The sequence below is a fragment of the Aedes albopictus genome, chromosome 1 (assembly GCF_035046485.1).
Source record: "Aedes albopictus strain Foshan chromosome 1, AalbF5, whole genome shotgun sequence".
In the NCBI taxonomy this organism is placed as follows: domain Eukaryota; kingdom Metazoa; phylum Arthropoda; class Insecta; order Diptera; family Culicidae; genus Aedes; species Aedes albopictus.
In genome coordinates, this window is record NC_085136.1 from 297,733,821 (window position 1) to 297,749,529 (window position 15,709).

The 15,709-nt window shown below is 42.7% G+C and overlaps 1 protein-coding gene across 1 annotated transcript in view; it reads right to left on the minus strand.

Moving 5' to 3' along the window:
• Positions 1-2,337: 2,337 nt before the first annotated feature.
• Positions 2,338-15,709, minus strand: part of LOC109411182 (uncharacterized) — a 46,083-nt gene continuing 32,711 nt past the window's right edge. The window contains exons 2-3 of the mRNA XM_062847035.1: positions 9,665-9,858; positions 2,338-3,092 (exon numbers count right to left, since the gene is read on the minus strand). Coding sequence (XP_062703019.1) covers positions 2,338-3,092; positions 9,665-9,858 — 949 coding nt within the window. The remainder of the gene's footprint in view (positions 3,093-9,664; positions 9,859-15,709) is intronic.

Here is a 15,709-nt window from a genome sequence, read left to right on the forward strand (position 1 = left end):
CTTTCAAGTATTGCTCCTGAAGATTCTTCAGATGCTCTTCATAAGCTCCTCCACAGAATCATGCAGTAGCTTAGCCATTGATTTCCCTTTGTGATTATTAATTCTGAGAATTTATCCTGAAATTTGACTGCAAGATTGCTCCTGAAGCATAAGAGGTGGAGAACGACACCTGCAAAATTCCCAGACGAAACTCAAGAAAGTTTCCTCTAAAAACTCCCAAAAGATTGCTATCAAACACCAAAAAAAATCCCCTTGACGGTTTCTACAAGGATCTCCTGAAGGATTTCTAGAAAATACTGCTTGAAAATACGCAACAGGAATTCCTGTTGGACTCCTACAAAAAAAATCTACAGTTTTTTTTTCAAAAGGAATTTCTGGGGGATTTCCTGAACAACTCCTGAAATACTTTCAAAGGAACTTAGGAATGAAGTTCCAGAAATCGCTCGTGGAAGATTCCAGAAGTGGCAGAAGGAAGACCTAAAGGATGCCCAAATAAAAATCCTTATTCTTATTATGATTCTCAGAATTAAAACAAAAACTCCTGGAGATATCCAGAAGGAATTTCAGCAGAACATTCTTACGAAATTCTAGAAAACTCTGGAGGATATTCAACAGAAACTCTCGGAGAAACCAATGAATGAAGTCATGGATGTGTTCCAAAAAGAGTTCCTGCTGTAATATCAGAAGAACCTTCTACAGGAACTCCAGAAAAAAACTCCTGGAGATATTTTTGAAAGAATCTCTAAAGGATGTTTTAGATGAACGCTGGAAGAAAGCCTCTTTGAAGAATCTCAGTAAACACTTCTTTGGGAGCTCCTGCAGAAATCTCAGAAATAACATGTGGAAGAATTAAAACAGATCTGAGAACTTCGGAATAAAATCTCGGAAGAACTTATAAAAAAAAAATCCAGGGGGCGGGAACCGAGTAGGTAAGTTCCAAGTAATTCCAAGAGATATCTAAGCGTAATTGCATGAGATTTCCTAGAGGCATCCCAGAAATATTCTAGAAAGAATCCCGTTAAGAATTCCTTTGGGAAACCTGAAGGCAGTTGTCGCGGGCACCAGCAACGAAGCAGATGATCAATGGTCATTCTGGTGAATCCACACTGCCATTATATTTCCTGCTTGGTGGTTGAACATTGGTCACTGTAGCTAAGATAAATTGACAGTGTGCAATAGGTCGTAGAAAGAAACACTATGGTTGCAGTAATAATATACAATGTCTTGGAAATCTAATCTAAAACTAAAGTTGAAATAAGGCTATCTTTAAATGGCGACTTCCCGCGATGGGGGTGATAGCTAAAAGTGTAAATACAACTTAACAAAGTTTCGTCAAGTTGCGTCGTGCTTAACAAATTCCATTGTGGTTAGCTGTTACCCCGTTCTTCGGATGTCAAAAACACATTGTAAAGAAATCAGCTGTTCGCATCTATCTCGTGGATAGTCTTATATGAAAAAACTTGAAAGACAAGAAATGTAAGCTTTTTTTTGTGTTGATTTTTTTGCATCAATCCAAATTTGCACTTGAAGTTTCCTATAATGAAGGATAATTTTTAGAAGAAATTTTGATAAATTGCCTGAAAGAATTCCAGAGAAAATGTTTCAAAGAAACCAAAAGTTTTTCGAGATAACCTAAAAGAATCTCAGCAAAATGATTGGATGAATTTTTTAGACGAAGCGGTATCTCATGAGATTTCCGAAAAGTATCCCAGAAAAATGTATTACAGGACAGGAATCATAGAATCTGGACAACGAATCAATCAATAACAATCAAATGAAAATAGTGCCTTCTGAATTGCCCACATGTCGTTCCCCAGAAATGCAACCTGTCGACGAGAATTTTCCACGATTGTTACCAGATCTAATCACACAAAAGTAATTAATATTTACAAATAATGAATCCATATTCCAAAAATATTATATCCCAGCACAAGGGAGAGGTTTTGGGGGTTATGCCCCTCCCATTGCCGATGTTCCATATACTAGGCACCCCTCCGCCCTTTACCAAAATTAGAAAAAAACCCTCTATTGTCACATGTGCACGGGCCTACCATCAGAATCGGATAGTTTGCTGAATTCCGGTAAACTTTACTTACTTACTGTCAGTCCTGAGCACCCACAGTGGTGCAGAGTGCTGAGTTGAAAGGTTTCCATCCTGGGCGATTACTCCGGTAAAACAACCTATAATTATCGTACTCATAAGAAATGAAACTCGTTATTTTTATTGAAAGTACTTATTCCTAAGTTTTAAAGCTTATTCTTATAATTTATGGAAATGTTTGGTAATAAATATTTGGCTTAACTCTTACTATGAATATCACTTCCGAAAACCACCTTTTAGCTATCACTCCAAGCAAAGGTCCTGTATCCACTCGACATTGGCAGTGAACGTTCGTTTCGTTCCTCATTATCTCCAGTAACAAAAGTGTATCCATCTCCTTTCGTACTCTTTCCTTTCCCATTACCAGTGTCTTTCTCCTTTGCTTGTTCCGCTTCGTAGTACTTCCTCTCAAACAGCCTGGAATTCCTATCCTTCATCATCTGCTGCTTCTCGTAGTCGTAGAACTTATCCACCAGCGTCGACGATTGCGCCTCCAGCCTCTCGTCCAAGTTCAAGAACTTGTCCTGCTTCTTGTAGTAACCTCCACTCACTCCTCCTACATCATCCGCTTGCGATAACACCGATGACGACGACGACGACGAAGACGACGAGCCCCCGCCGTAATAGCTCTGATGCAATGAATCACTTTGTGGTTTATGATGATGATGGTGGTGCTGCTGGTGGCTTTCCCAGTCCGGTTTATCACTCAACGCATCGCTATATCGGAACGGTTTGTGGTGGAATCCGCCGCCGTACCCTCCAAGTCCAGCGCTGCCGAACGTCGTGGGATACCCCAGACCGTAACCGATTCCGGGCGTAAAGATACTACCGTAGCCGAACAGGCCCGATACGAAAAGGGCGATTTTACCCAAGATGAGAGCTTTTTTGCTCAGCAGGATGAGGCCACCGAAGATGAGCGGGAGAAGCGTTGCCAGGTTGAACTTGAGCCCGAGCAGAAACGGTACCACGAAGTTGCGCGTCAAAATGCGAGCTGTTGGAGAAAGGTGAAAGCAAGAGGTGAGAGCTTGCCTAATGTGTGATATCGAATGTTGCATGCAAGTGAAAGGCGGAGCTTTCTTTTGAAAAAGCTTGGACTGATGTAATAAGCAGTGATTGGAACGTGCAAATCGTTTTTTTTTTACCCTTGAACTCGGTAAGCTTATAATAATTTTTAATGCAGAATAATGCTCTGAAAACGAAAACGTGAAGGAAAAAAATTGCAGTAGAGTGGACCCAAAGCAAATTTCAAATCAATTTTTATTTCATTTTTAGCAGTAGTGTTCATTTCACTCTCCGTGTACATTCAGCTCTGGTTTGGTTTATAATTTTACTGTAACTTGCAAACATCTTATTTTCAAATCACATGCCCCAAATTCCCCAAACCCCATTTGTACATATCAAAAATGCTTGATGACAACGTTTTGCAACCAGTGACATTATTGCGACATTTGCACCCATTTAGACTCGGCCTAAATTCATTATCATCACAGTCGAATTTCGCACACCACTTCGCAGCGGCTGGCATGCACAAGTTCGGTTGAGTTCATGACAGTGGCGTCGGATGCACGACAGGTAAACAAAATAAGTTTGATTAGTGTGAAATTTCGCGGGGAAATGATGATTCAGTGGATTCTCAAATTATCACAGTAGTCTAAACATTGTTGAGAAACCCAATATAAAACCGAACACATTGTGTTATTATCCAGCAGTTTTTGTGGCATGTACACGGAGAAACTGAAAAACTCAAAATTAGGTACTTTTAAACTCAATTTTGAGTTCTTTTTCATCTCCCTTTTCATGCGCTCTTTCTATTATTGTCAGAGAGTGAAGAGAGAAACACCCCAACTTTTGCAGTTCCGTGCGTCAAGCCAACACTGAGTTTCTAGCACAGTACTCAAATTTGAGTGAATATAACCTAGTCAAAATTTCGGTTGGGTGGAAAAAACTTAAAATTAGGTATTGTTTTCACATGGAAGCAAGCGGGAACAACCCAACAAAAACATCGATTCCATCAACTCAAAATTGGCTTGACGCACGCAACCCCGAAGTTGGGTGGAAAAAACTCACTTTTGGGTAGTTTCATCTCTCCGTGTAGGGATAAACAGGGAAAAACATCTTTCATATTGTCGGGCCGCCACCAAACCGGACTTCGCACAATCAAGTCCCGACGCGACCCAACTCGCGACGTTTTTTAGTCTTGTCAAAAGTAGTGCGCATCTTTCCCGTTATTGTCAGCAGCACAGCGCACTAGATGCGAAACAGTTTCGACACTTGTGGATCAAGAAAATGGCAATTTTTGATTGAATGTTGGTCTTGATTCCAACCGGATAGACAATATAGGCGCATGATTACTGTTAGCATCCAATTACACCTAAAACTAATTTCAACGTTCCACAGCAGTATCTGTTTCTTGTAAATACATTTTAAATCTCATTTTTCAATGAAAAAAGGACAAAATGGGGTCAATTGGGCAACTCTCAAAGATGATTCTGGTGATAATAGATTTAGCGCTTTTTGTTTATGCAAAAAAACAACTTCAAATAAGTAACATTAAAATCTATTCATAATTAGGTAAAAGTGTAAATTCCAGCAGTTGTTGGGGCATATGGGACAGAATAAACATTTGGAAGGATCTTTTAAGTATTCTTATGCTTTCTATTAACCTCAAATTACACATGCAGCTATTTTAGATATTTTCAACGATCTGCAGTTGTGCTTGTTGTTTGAAAATTTATTTTGAGTCGCTCCTTGTACAAAAAAGGGTAAAATGGGGCAAAATATGCCCCTCCCCGTGCCATGCGGTGAATAAATTTAGCACCAATAGATTTCACGTAGTTTTTTACGTCGGAAATTATCCATTTCACATACCAAAACCAGCGGCATTAAAAGATCCGTTTTTGGGTCGATTTTTTTCATTGTGTAGTGCTGCCAACCCTTAAGACGAGTTGGCGTGAAATTCGACCATATTAAACCCTCCCTTCCCCACTATATCTCACTATTTGTATGAGGCCTCTGAGATTTTTGGCCTCGTACCTGTGCATTTAGGGTCACCTGGCTTCTAATCGCACCATGCTTTGGGGTGAGGGTCAAGGATGGAAATCTAGTGATCATGAGGGGCTGTTCATAAACCACGTAGACCAAAATTTGGCAATCTCAGACCCCCCCCCTCCCCCCTCGTAGACTTTCGTCCATACAAAAATTTTGAAATTTGTATGAAGCGTAGACTTTGGCTAGACCCCCCCTCGACCCAAAAAGTGTACGTGGTTTATGAACGACCCCTGATCAGATTTCGAATGTGTCGCAGCTGAAAGGCATCGCGCGATCATGGCAACAACGATAACATTTTGTCGTCAAGCGTCAGGGGCTGTCCATAAACCACGTGGCCATTTTTTTGTTTTGGGACTTTTCAAACCACCCCCCCCCCCCGCGTGGTCATTAGTCCATACAATTTTTTTTATTTGTCCATACAAAATGGTCATTGGCCGAAACCCCCCCCCCCCCCCCTAATGACCACGTGGTTTATGAACAGCCCCTCATAAACAAACTACGGTCCGAGAGAATGATTCGCTCGGCATGTGCGGGCGCGATGCGATCGTTATCATGAAGTTGAAATGATAAATTTGTGATTTCATTCACTTTTTGAGCATTCTTGCTACTTCAACTTCCAGATATGCTTATGAATGTATTATTTCGAATCATGAATGCTGTTTAAGAGTGCATAAGTGGCATACATTGTGATGAATCAAATTTATCACGACTTGTAACATGATCCGATAACGGGTCATCACGCGATAAAGCGTGCATCAGATGCTTTCATTGTCTCTGTGATATAAGGATATGAGCACGGTGTGAGGAGTTGGCATCATGCTACTGCAAGAACAAGGCTATCTTGGATTATTCGTATCCTGTATCATTTATCGCTTGAAGTGATTTTCTTCCATCCTTGGTGAGGGTTCGATTCCCGCTCCGGGCGATGAAACTTTTTCCGATAATAGTTTCTTCTACATATCCTATCCACTGGTGCTCAATCGGTGTGTCCATTTTCTAGTGTTAAGTTTCGTTCAGACTGTACCAAAACATGACGCCGAACGCGAACTTCCGTCAGCATCGCGGCGACGCCGACGACGGAAACACGCACAACAGTATCGAAGCGCATCGCTTCATACGTTCTTCTGGCCGCTTTCTTCGACGCAACGACGACTTGCGCATCATTTTCACTTCGACTGGGATTAAATTGAAAATTTCAAATTGCCTATAAAGTGCATGTTTCCAACATTTTTTAAGGGTAATTGAGCATTTATGTTACATATGCATAGCATACATTAACTTTCCACAAATACATCGGTTGTTAAATAACTCATTAATCGAGTTGTAGCAAAGGAATTCACTCGAAACAAAGTGGCCTCAACGACGACGCAGCACAGTCACTTCACCAACGACGATGAAGGCCGGGCGACGAAAACGGCGTTTTGTTTATATTGAACATTACTTGCAAACTTCGTCTAAAAATTTCAATTGAAATTAAAATTGTTGGGCCCTGTACTGTTCAGCCGCTGGCTGAAGACGGTGTCCGTGTCTTAAAAAAAAATCCCCAGAGAAACCATAAAGGAATTTCCAGGTGGATGAAGGGGCTTTTCCTGGGGTTGTTTCAAGGGATTTTAAGAGTATTTCAAGGGCGTTCCAGGTTTCGTTGGCGTTTCAATGGGATTGCGATAACGGGATCTTCGGGTGCGTTTCATCAGTATTACGGGTGTAACAGGGACATTTCAAAAGACTTTAATGACAATTCAGGAAGGGGTCTCGAAAGGCATTTTAAGAGGTTCCAGGAGCCTTTCAAAGCATGTCGGAGAGTTTCAAGGGGATTTTAAGAACGCTGCAAGCACGCCATGAAACCCCCGAGACCCACTGGCACACAAATGTTGATCTGAACCTCCTCATACTCCCTAAAACGCCCCAGATACCCCCTGAAGCACCCCGAATCCACTGGGAACCCCTACCAAAATTCCCTGAGACACCTGGAACACCCTGAAACGCCATGAAACGCCCCAAAGTCCCCCTGTTACCCCTTTAAGCTCCCCTGGGACCCTTGAGGTATCTTCGAGACCTCATGGATACTCATGGAGCCCCATGAGGCCTCATGAAAACCCCATGAGATGACCTTGAGACCCCTTAGGCGCCTCCGAGAGCTCACTGTACTCCCCTGAAAGCACCTGCAGTCCCCCTATCAATGCCGACTGGCTACAGTAACTATCATTGTAACATTTTCTTTTGCACTTTATTCATGCACATACCCTGCATAAAAGAGATTGTAGTGTATATTAAAACATATTTCCATTTGTATGGGAATATTTTTTCTCTTCGGCGCAAGTTGTCATTTTTTTAAATGAATTGTAATTTTACGGAATTTAAGTGAGAGAGTGAGTGGTTGAGCAAGTGAGTGAGTGAACCTGCAAGTAACGCAGAAAAGACATCGTTTTTGTGTTTTTTTGACATTCCTTACTTCGTGTAATATCCCTGCGTAAATCGCATGTTGCCCTTCTGTGTCTGTTCTTCTATTTATACATTTCGTGTTGTTGACAATATGACACATCTCTAGAAATTGGAGTGTGTTTGTGTTTTCATACTTGTCTAGTATTTTGGTTCTGTCTTGATCGAATCTATGTTGTTTTGTGATGCTGTGGTGCATCAGAGCCGTTCTTCCCCGAGAGCAATCATTTCTTGGTCCTCTACGTCGATTCCTCGTTTCAGCAGTTTGTCCATCGTGTTGTAGTATGTTTTATGGCCATGTATTCTTGTTTTTAGGCGATTCATGTCATCCCAACGTACATAGCTTCACAGTAGTAGTAAGGAATGGCATAGATGGCGTTTGTTTGCTGCTCTGGTGGAACTGGATCTTTTACCTTAGTGAAATAGTCCCTTACTGATCGGACGTTGTACTTTGCGAATAGTATGTTATTATAATCTCGCTGCAAGACCCTGTCAATCCTGTTTGACAGGTGAGGTATAAATGGAACGCGACGGTAGGTATACATATCCCAGGATTTCTTGCTGATTTTGGTCGTTGGATAGCTCATTCATCATACGAGCAATCGTACTTTCTTGCTAAACTTATTTCGGTAATGCAAAATACATACCTGATATGTGAATTTAATTGCTTCTTGGTGAAATAAAAACGTTACTACATTTAGTTTATCGCTTAAATCACCTTAGCGCAGTTTTCGTTTTTTTACTATGAATGCAGTGAACGAGCAGAAACCCGCTTCATGTAAACACACTTTAGTGTCAAAATGATACTTTTAAATGTTTCTAATGAGCGTTTTGACATAGTGTTGTATTGGTGAAATTGAAGGGAAATTGTCATATCATTCAATCATAATATGGAAATAATGAAAAAATATTCAAAGGGACACGGTGAATGGAGCCCCCACGGTGAATGGCGCCTTGACGGTAATTTGTTGCAACGTTGGCTATCGCACACCGGTTACAATCTTGGACTGCAACATCTGGATTGGTCTTGATAATCTGTTCTATTTTGGCCAACAGATGGTAGAACGGGACACTGTCCGCCGTGGTGATCGACAAAGCATACTTTGGGCCTAGGCTGAGTAACACTTCTGTTTGGGGAGGTACTGCCACCTGTGTGCCGTTGTGGGTGGCCTTCGAGTTGATGGTCGGTATCTCCTAGTTCGTTGCTGGCTGTAAATTACGGGTTATGATGTTTCGAAATTTACGCTTGGTTCTGTTGGCTTGGTTGGTTATCGAAGAAACTCGCCTTAATCGGAGCCGGGATGTCCGATGACCGGATGCTCGCTGTTGGTGGGCCAGTTTTGATTGCAGGGTTCGGATTTTGTAGAACGTATGTTTGATCTCGATGTTTAGTATGGACTTCATGAACTTCCTAATGCACTTCTACACCATATTTGAGAACCGGCAATGTTCCTCCAATAGTGGATACGTAAACTCACACCAATGCAACAGTTACTGGCATACTTGTTAACACATCTACTCACTATCTCACTTACTCACTAATCGACTAAATATCTAACTAACAATCTCGCTGACTTCTATGGGACAGCTCTCACTCATTCGCTAAAACATGATTTTTATTCCGTAAATAGCTCTCTCACTTACTCGTTCACTCCATTACTCACTAGTTAACTAATTGACTGATTGACTGACCACTACCAACTACATCACTTGATAACTTACTCACTTACTTACTAACTCGCTCACTTGGCCACTAACTGATTGAATACTCGTTCAAAAACATGTTTACAATAAATATGAAATTTGTGTTCGACTACACGACATCACTTCTCACTACTTAGGTCGTTTTACACTTTTTTCCCACAATTTCCTTTTATTTCCTCATTTTTATCTCAGCGAAAGCCTTTCTACGTTTCCATCCGCTTCAACAACTTACCAAAGAGCTTTTCGCCCCGCGAAAGCTTTTCGTTTTGTTTTTCCAACGCATGCGCAACAAACCCTCAGTCCAACCCACCACCTCGAGCAACCGTTACAGCAGCCCGTGACCAAAAGCAGCGGAACCAAAAGCTCTCTCACCCGTTGATTTCTCCTCGAAGAAAGTTCGCTCGTCGTTGTGTCCGCCGCCGCCGGTCGGATCCATCACAAACTCCAGCACCCCGTTGGCGCCCAGCGTGGGCCCGATCTTGAGCTTCAACCCTGGATAGATGATGCCCATGTCCCACATGAGTTGGCGCTGGGAGATGACGGCGCCGGCGTTTTCCAGAATGCCGCTGGAGATAGAGATAAAAATGGAAGAAAGGTTAAGGAATAGAAATACTCTAGAACTTCAATGGCGCTGTAGTCACATTTCTTATTTAATTATTTTAATAACTTTAATTGCAATAATTTACTATTTTCAAGTGTCCATCTGGTAGAGGACCTTTTGTTATTGTAAACAAAATTAACTTGACACTTCTAGTACCGCTGCTGACGTTGTAAGGGCGTGGCAAACTAGATGTTAGTCACACGAACAGTCGCGACATTGGACTTCTGTGGCTAGTTATTCTACTGGTTAAGGTGACGATCGTTTTATCGGTTGCTAGGTATCTAAGAATTCTTAATTGTTCGAAAACATTTCCTCGACGGTTTGTGAAATACTTTGGATTTGTAGTGCAATACGAAATATTTTTGAAATTGTAACTATTTCTTTAACCGTGAATGTCACTGGTGGTGAGTATTTTAGTTTTTTTCATTGTTGTATAATTTTTCTTCATTTTCATAAAAAGTTGCACAGTCGCAAATTGTACTTAAAAATGGGTTGCCACTGCAATTGGATTTTTAAATTATGAAAAATGTATTGATTTTTTTTTGATTTTATACGAAAGAGCACCTTTTTCTGGGCCACTATGAATTTTTTTCAGGTTTTTAGAACCTTATTTTGGTACCTAAAATCAATTTTAAAAAGATTTTTTGAAATCACCTTTTGACAGCTGGGCAACTGCTTGACAGCTCCGCCCAGTACAAACTGCGACGAGGGGTCATTCGACAAATTGCTCCCATACAAACATCAAATTGGTTTTTAATTAGGTTCCCGGGCTCCAAAATTCATGAAAATTTGGATTACACCAAATATAATAAATTAAGAATATGGACCACTCTGGGGCAGAGCTGGCGAACGCATTTTACCGATCGCAGCGACACGGTTGACTCGCGGTCGAACTAATTTACTGCCGCAAAGTTGCAGGTGGCTTTGATTGAAAAAAAAAATGATAAACATTGAAAATTTTGGACGAACCCGAGACGTCATTTTTCAGCGCTCCAAGGGTCCATGTCCAAAATTGTAGGATTTTGTGGATTCAATTCAATATGGGAGTCAGAAACACGGCAGGTATTCCAGTAGGGATGCAATTTTGGTGTGGACACAGGCAACTCAAACCCAACCCCTTTTTCACTGGTCCCTGTCAAAACTTCCTGAAGATAATTTCTTGGTGAATGAGTTTTTTTTTAACAACTCCAATGCAGTGCTGCGTGAGACCCCGACCGCTTTACTATCTAATTTGCCATTTGCAACGTAAACGCTTACACCGATCTATGATTTCCCCATAACGAGTTCCAGAGGTAGTGCAAGCTCACGATTGTATCAAAACCATCCCACCCAACCGAGACTCATTCTGGTCGGCATTGTCTGATTCATGGTCAGCTTAAGTCAAATTTCAGCGTTATAGTGATTATAACCCGGATGACAAATAGACCCAAAGTACACGACAGTGTTCTGATTCACAGACCCTTTTGACGGAAATTACAGTCCAAAATCTGTCCGGAGCTCATCCCTTGACTCATCCCGTACATTGACCGATACGAAAAAAAAAAATTGAAGTGGTTTCCAAGCACACAAAGCGTGAAACGAGTTACTTTTTTTCAAATTTTCAATAGATGATTGTGGTTTCCGAAATTTTAGTTAATTTGGGATTTTTGTATCAACAAGCCGGCACTCTCTCGCCATCTCGAATGACATTTGAAAAGTTATGTACGACGAAGTGAAAAACCAAAGCTACTTCGATTATTCTTGTTTGATAGTTCGATTTCCTGCCGCAAGTAAGTGCTTTTGTCGGACGAATCTGTTCGCCGATTGATGGTATGGGAAATGGAAGAGTGGGTTATCTTGTACTAAAAAATCTTTGATTACACCTCAGTTTGATATGCAGATTCAGAATATCGAATCATCTCAACATCGTTAAAGAATCCAATTCGTAACAACAGTGACAAGCCTCTCCGCTTGAAAAGTTGCTAAGGGGCCGTTCATAAACCACGTAGACTTTTTGGGGGGAGGAGGGGGGGTGTCTGACCAAAGTCTACGCTCCATACAAATTAAAAAAAAATGTATGGACAAAAGTCTACGAGGGGGGAGGGGGGGGTCTGAGATGGGCAAATTTTGGTCTGCGTAGTTTATGAACAGCCCCTATAATAAAGTGACGACGCGTGATGAAGCAATAATAGAGTACCATCACTCGGTTATGGAACAATTCGTTTCTTCTGTCTGTGAGTTGGCACCCAAGTTGAGGTGATAATGGATCATAATTAGGTGACATAATTATCATAGGATTGTGGTCGAGCCAATTGGTGGGAAACCACATTATTGGAATCATGCTGATAATGGTCCACCGCGCGCTCTTTTGAGATTATCTCATTATTTGATTTGAGCGGAAAGCTTGTTTCTGACCTATGATAATGCAAGTTGAATTTAGCTCGAAGTAGAAAGGAGTTGTGTGTTGATCCGCTTTTCAGCTGAATAGTGGATTTTCCCCTATTAGAGTGAATTTTGAGCGCACAACAGCGAGGGAGGTAGGGGATAAGAGTCAGTTGTGAGATTTTAATAGATTGTATTCAATATGTTTGATTCAGTAAAACAATGCTGACGATGTCAGTGTTTGATTCTCAGCTCGTCCATGGTCGTTTTGCTTTGGGCATGTTCTTGAACTGAGGGCATTTTAACACCAAAAGAAGAGACCTGAAAAACCATCACAGAACCAAGTCTCACCATGAACTTCCATCCGCTACACTCGGATGGTTGGTTCGATTTTCGAGAACCATTTAGTGGATAATGAGAAAAAGCCGATAATGCTGATCTGGACGCTCTAATGAGGATGATGAATGGGTGCGCCAAAATGTGCGAGCCTGGTTATTCCCGGCCGGAAGAGAACAATGAAACTCATAAACGATCTAAATGATGTGCTAAATTGGGAACTTGGATTGGAAATGGCTCTATAACGTTTACAATCTATTCACATTTTGGCACAAATCGGACATGACCTGGAGGAAAATTATAATACTAAATCCAGGGTAGGGTTGCTATCCCTGTTTGAATTAGTTATAGTTGAATTATTAATTATGGCGTTGGGCTATTGAGAGCTAACCCGGAAGAAATATTTTGGTTCGTTGACTGGTTTAATATTTTTGTATTCAGAAACAGTGATAACTATTAAAAAATGCCACAGAATCTTCTCATTAAAAAGAAACGCAGTGAGTCCACATACTAGGGAAGAGCGGGTAACCAATTCCGGTGGTAACTTTGATCGTAACCTGACAGCGAAGAGGAAGAAAGCTTCTGCAAGCCCGAGCTCTGTTTTTTTCAGGTTAGCAAACTGAGCACCATTTGAGGCAACACTTTGAGAGGCCTGATGGAACTTTGCCGAGCAGACAAAGCATTGTTTTGAGGGGTGGAAGCTCAGGTAAAATATTATCTCCTGGGCGCCCATTAAAAACATCACCCACGGCGAAGACTGGTGCTTGAGCCTAGCTATTTAGCACTGTAGTTGGAGGAAATGCCAATGCAGAACCCGTAGCTTCCGGGAAGGTAAGCTCAGCTCCCTGGGTTAGTGGGTTGGTGTCAGGCCCTGTGAGCCAGCCGTAAAAAAGACTAGCACCGAAAAATCAACAAGAGAAGAATGCGAACCGATACCAATGGCGACGACCACAGCGACGAAAAGGGACTTGCGATTGGAAGCTCGGTACGTGGAAATGCAGATCTCTCAACTTCATCGGGAGCACCCGCATACTCGCCGATATACTGAAGGACCGCGGGTTCGGAATCGTAGCGCTGCAGGAGGTGCGAACGTTTAGAAGTAATCATACCATCTACCAGAGTTGCGGCAACACACGTGAGCTGGGAACAGCTTTTATAGTGGGCGACATGCAGAGGCGCCCCAAGCAACACACATGTTACATTGGAGTTACGACAGCGCAAGTTTTGGTTGTATAGAAGTTTATTTGACGTAATTTGAACATTATGTTTAAATAACGTAAAATAAACTTCTATACAACCAAAACTTGCGCTGCCGTGACTTTTATAAAACATGTGTGTTGCTTGGGGCTTGATCGGTTGGTGGCCGCTCGACGAAAGAATGTGCAGATTGAGGATCAAGGGCCGATTATTCAACATTAGCATAACAAACGTGCACAGCCCTTACTCCGGAAGCACTGATGATGACAAAGACGCATTTTACGCGCAGCTCGAACGCGAGTACGACCGCTGCCCAAACCACGACGTCAAAATCATCATAGGGGATCTAAACGCTCAGGTGGGCCAGGAGGAGGAATTCAGACCGACGATTGGAAAGTTCAGCGACCACCAGCTGACGATCGAAAATGGCCTACGCCTCATCGATTTCGCCGCCTCCAAGAACATGGAAATTCGTAGCACCTTTTTCCAGCACAGCCTCCCGTATCGTTACACCTGGAGATCACCACAACAAACGGAATCGCAAATCGACCACGTTCTGATGGACGGCATTTCTCTGACATTATCGACGTCAGGACCTATCGTGGCGATAATATCGACTCTGATCACTACCTGGTGATGGTTAAACTGCGCCCAAAACACTCCGTTATCAACAATGTACAATACCGGCGGCTGCCTCGGTACGATCTAGAGCGACTGAAGCAACCGGATGTCGCCACCGCATACGTGCAGAATCTCGAGGCAGCGTTGCCGGACGAAGGTGTGCTCGATGTGGCCCCTCTAGAGGACTGCTGGAGTGTAGTCAAAGCAGCCATCAACAACGCAGCCGAGAGCACTATCGGGTACGTAGAACGGAGTCGACGAAACGATTGGTTCGACGAGGAGCTCTGCGCTCTAGTTCTGGAGGAGAAGGATGCAGCGCGGGCGGTAATGCTGCAGCATGGAACCCGACAGAATGTGGAGCGATACAGACAGAAGCGGAAGCAGCAGACCCGTCTCTTCCGGGAGAAAAAGCGCCGCTTGAAAGAAACGGATTGCGAGAAAATGGAACTGCTGTGCCGTTCACAAGAAACACGTAAGTTCTACCAGAAGCTCAACGCATCCCGCAAAGGCTACGTGCCGCAAGCCGAAATATGCAGGGATAAGGAAGGGAGCCTCCTGACGGACAAACGTGAGGTGATCGAAAGGTGGAAGCAGCACTTCGACGAGCACCTGAATGGCGAAGAGAATGTAGGCACGGATGACCAAGACAGCGGAGGAAATGGCTATGTTGGTGCAGCAGAGGACGGGAACGAACCAACTCCCGCGATGAGGGAAGTTAAGGATGCACCTGCTCAAAAACAACAAAGCAGCTGGTAAGGACGGTATCGCAGCAGAACTCATCAAGATGGGCCCGGAAAAGTTGGCCACCTGTCTGCACCAGTTAGTAGTCAAGATCTGGGAAACCGAACAGCTACCGGAGGAGTGGAAGGAAGGGATAATCTGTCCCATCCATAAGAAAGGCGACAAGTTAATGTGTAAGAACTTTTGAGCGATAACCATTTTGAATGTCGCCTACAAAGTGCTATCCCAGATCATCTTCCGTCGTCTTTCACCTGAAGTAAATGAGTTCGTGGGAAGTTACCAAGCCGGTTTCATCGACGGCCGGTCGACAACGGACCAGATCTTCACCGTACAGCAAATCCTCCAGAAATGCCGTGAATACCAGGTCCCAACGCATCACCTGTTCATCGACTTCAAAGCGGCATACGACAGTATCGACCGCACAGAGCTATGGAAAATCATGGACGAGAACAGCTTTCCCGGGAAGCTTACCAGACTGATAAGAGCAACGATGGACGGTGTGCAGAACAGCGTAAGGGCTTCGGGTGAACTATCCAGTTCATTCGAATCTCGACGGGGAC